Source organism: Coturnix japonica, chromosome 4 (assembly GCF_001577835.2).
Source record: "Coturnix japonica isolate 7356 chromosome 4, Coturnix japonica 2.1, whole genome shotgun sequence".
Lineage (NCBI taxonomy): Eukaryota > Metazoa > Chordata > Aves > Galliformes > Phasianidae > Coturnix > Coturnix japonica.
In genome coordinates this window covers 40303178-40306904 of record NC_029519.1, presented here as the reverse complement: position 1 = coordinate 40306904, position 3727 = coordinate 40303178, and the positions used below count along the sequence as shown (strand labels likewise).

General features: G+C 68.0%; 1 protein-coding gene across 1 annotated transcript; it reads right to left on the bottom strand.

Annotated features, from left to right (window-relative positions):
- Window positions 1-202: 202 nt before the first annotated feature.
- On the bottom strand, window positions 203-3217 carry PRDM8 (PR/SET domain 8). The gene is made up of 4 exons (XM_015861836.2): window positions 3061-3217; window positions 1890-2104; window positions 1586-1808; window positions 203-1457 (listed from the first exon to the last, which is right to left on the bottom strand). Exons 2-4 carry the CDS (start codon window positions 2100-2102, stop codon window positions 232-234), a joined length of 1662 nt encoding a protein of 553 aa, XP_015717322.1. The 5' UTR covers window positions 2103-2104; window positions 3061-3217; the 3' UTR covers window positions 203-231.
- Window positions 3218-3727: the final 510 nt, after the last annotated feature.

Here is a 3727-nt window from a genome sequence, read left to right as displayed (position 1 = left end):
CTCACTCTTGTCCATTTTTCTCTTTTCTTGGTCCATTTTCTCAAATTTCTTTTATTTTTTTCCCATTTTCCTCCGTTTTCCCCCCATTTTCTCAATCTTTTTTTCCCCCATTTTTCTCTTTTTTTCCCCCCCTCCATTTTCCCCTTCTCGAATCCTCTCCGCTCTCTTCGTTTCCTCCATATTTCTCTCCATTTTCTCCCCCCGTCCCCCTTCCCCCCTTCAGCCCCGTCGCTAGTTGTGCGAGGTCATATGGCGAGAGAGGTGGTGCCGCTCGCGGAAGGACTCGTTGCAGATGGGGCACTTGAGCTTCTCTTCGCGGCGCCGCTTCACCAGCGGCTCCAGCGCGTACTCCTTCTTATGGTGCGAGCGCATGTGGTACACCAGGTCCGACGTCATGCGGAACGACGCGTTGCACTTGGCGCACCAGTTCTGCGCCGGGAGGCACAGCGACGCGAACGACGGCGGCAGCAGCGTCAGCGCCGACGGCAGCTGCAGCTGGAGGGGCCCCACCGCGGCCGCGGAGCTCTTGGGCCAGAAGGCGGTGGCGTAGAGGAAGGGGCTCTGCTTGGCTCCCGCCCCGCCGCCCGCTCCCTCCTTGGCGGCCAGCTCGGCGGCGTACAGGCGGCCGGCGGAAGGGCCGTCGGGGCACGGCTCTCCCAGCGCTCCCAGCTTGGGGCCGAGCGGCAGCGGCGGAAAGCAGCGGGCGGGCTGCGAGAAGGCGCTCTTCCGCTCCTCCGCCCCGACGGCACCCGCCGCCCCGAGCTGCGGCACCGAGCTGAACGCGCTGCCCCGCGTCGCCGCTCCGTTTCCACCGCCTCCTCCGGAGCGGGGGCACAGCGCCGGCTCCCCCCCTCCACCCGCCGTCGGGGCCGCGGGCGAGGATCGCTCGGGGCCGTCCTCGGGGGCTGCGTCGGGCTCGGGACCGCGCGCCGCCTTCTTCACCTCGACGAAGGCGCTGCGCTTCGCCTCGCCCGTCTCGGGGCTGGGGGGCGCGAAGAGGCGGCCGCCATCCTCGGGGCCGCAGTAGGAGCCGGCGGCGCGGAACTGCTGCTGCGGGGTGCACACCGGCTCCTCCTTGGGGGCCGCCGGAAGCCCCGGGCGCTCCGTCGGGAAGCGGCTCCGTGCCTCCTCCTCGGGGTATCGCCGTTTGGTCCCTCCGCCCGCACCCTCGGGGGTGACGTCGGGGCGGCGCGGGGGATTCTCCAGCTCCCGGGCCAGGTTGTGGAAGTCCGTGGAGGGCTTGGCCGCTCCCCCGGCGCCGCCGTCAGGGAAGGGGTGAGGGAGCGGCTTGGCGAACTTGGCGGGCTCCGGTTCCTTGGCGGCTGCCTCCTTTCCGTCGGGGGGTCCGCCGTTGGTTCCGTGCAGCCGCTTGGGGCAGCGGAAACGAAGGTGGGCGGCGAAGGGCAGCTCGAACTGGAAGCGCTGTCCGCACTCGGGGCAGGAGAACGGCGGCGACCCTGTGCGGGACACGGGGAAGGGGACGCGCGCTCAGCCCCGGGCCTCTCACAGAGCCACCGTCGGGGAAGGGCACCCCGCAACCCCCCGCCCGGCCCCTTCCCTGGGGGGGATGTTGGGGGGCACCCACCGTCGGGGCCCCGCGCGGGGCCGAGTAGCAGCAGCTCGGCGAGCTCCTTGCCGTACCACACCAGCAGCTCTTCGTCCTTGGCAATGCGGCGCAGGGAGCGGTAGAAGAGCTGCCCGCTCTTCACGTAGGCCTCCAGGTTCTGCTCCTGCCGCTCGCGGGCCGCCTGCACCAGCCGCAGCCACATCAGCCCCTCCGCAGAGCCGTTGGCCGCCGACGTGTCCACCTGCAAAGGGCCGAGTGTCCGTCGGGAGTTCCCCAGGGGCCGTGGGGCCGCTCCTCCTCCCGCCCCGTCGGCGGCTCTTACCCGGAAGATGTAGGGCACGGTGCGCTTGTCGGTGGATTTGAGGGCGATGAAGGCGATGCTGTCGTAGAGAGACGTGTGGCTCAGCACGCACGGCCCGAAGATGGCATTCTCCGGGATGTCGCAGGTGGTGTAGACGCTGGTGAAAATGTCCGTCAGGCACTGCTGCACCGCTTTGGCCTCCCCGTCCCACGGCCCCCGCGGGGCGTCCTCCATGGCTGCGGGCGGGGGGAGCAGGGGAGGGGGGGGGGGTGGTGGTTAGGGAACAAACAGACACACACAAAAAAAGAAGCCACAAAAAAGGAAATTATAGATATTTATAGAGGTAGAAATCAGAAGGAAAAACGAGATCCATCGAGCTGGGAGAAAATAAAAAATAAAAATCATCAAAAACTGAAATGATGGATGTTTACAGAGATGTAAATCAGAAGGGAAAATGTGAGAAAAGTCATCTCGGTGGGGCAAAAAAAAAAGGGCTCCGCGAGTGGGATGCGGCCGCCTCCGACGCCAGGGTTGTGCGGGTGCGGGTGGGGAGCGTGGCCCGGCCCGGAGGGTTCGGAGAGTGGCATTGTGGCTGACGGCAGCCACCTCCCGCTCCGAGAGGGAGCGTCTGGCTGCGCATTACCATAATCCAGCACTTTCCCTCCGAGATGTAATTCAAAGCAGAGAGCGGAGGTAATTCTTTTTACCCCGACACGCGCTCCGCAGGGCAGCCCCGCTGCCCGCGCCGGGTCGGGAGGTGCGGGATCCCACCCTGTTCTGTGTTCCCAAGGAACCTTCTTCCTACCGCCCCGCTTTTCCGAATTCCGCCCTCCCCACCTCCACCGAACGGATCCCCGTGAACCGCCCGCTCCGGAGCCGCGGGACCCGGCCCCGCTTCCCGGGGACACCGCGACCACGTCCCCCCGCAGAGCGGCGGAGGGTGTCCGGCCCCCCGCGGGATCGAGGACCGGGAGGGGGCCGCTCCCGGTGCCCCCCCTCCGCCGCCGTCGTTGCGGCGCTGCCCGGCCCCACCGCGCCGATCTCCGCAAACGAAAGCGGCGGCGGCGGGCGGCCCCCGCCGAACTTTCCCCCCGCCGCCCCCCGCTCTCCCCCGGCTCCGCGCAGCCCCCGGCTCCCCGTGGCCGCCCTTTGTCCGGGGCCGGCTCCGGGCATTGTTCCCTCCGCCACTCACCGGGGGCGGCGGGGCCGCGCTCCCCGCCCGGCGCTGGCACAAAGGCGGCCGCCGGCTCCGTGCCCCCCGCTCAGCGCCGCTCCATGGCCCGGCCGAGCGCGCTCCGCGCCGCGCAGATGGACGCGGCGCAGTGAGTGAGTGGCACGCAGACACACACTTTTTGTTTGCCGCACATAATCTGCCCAATGACGCGTGACAGCCCACGTCCCCTCCCTTTAACCCCTTCGGGGAACGCCCGCTCGCCGCCCGTCCGCCCGCACGGCCCTCACCTGGCAGCTCGCGGGGACCCCCCGAAGCTTCGGGACCCGACGTCCGCCCCCGGGGGGCAGCGGGGCCGCCACCGAGGGGATAGAGCCACCGCCGTGACAGAGCCACTGCGGGGACGGAGCCACAGTCGCGGTGACGGAGCCACCGCCGGGGCGGCCCCGACGGCGCTGCTGCCCCCGCGCACCGGGATTAGGGATGGATGCGGGATGAGGGATGGATGCGGGATGAGGGATGCATGCGGGATGCGACCGCTCAGTGCCTGCGGAAGGGTTCTCCAGCATGGAGAGCTTTCTCTGCTCCTGTCCTTACCGCCGTCATTTCGGACCCGCGATGGATTTGAAAAATAAAAAGTCAAAATGGAAATAAAAAGGCGAAAGTAAACAAAAGGCGGCACAAAGCC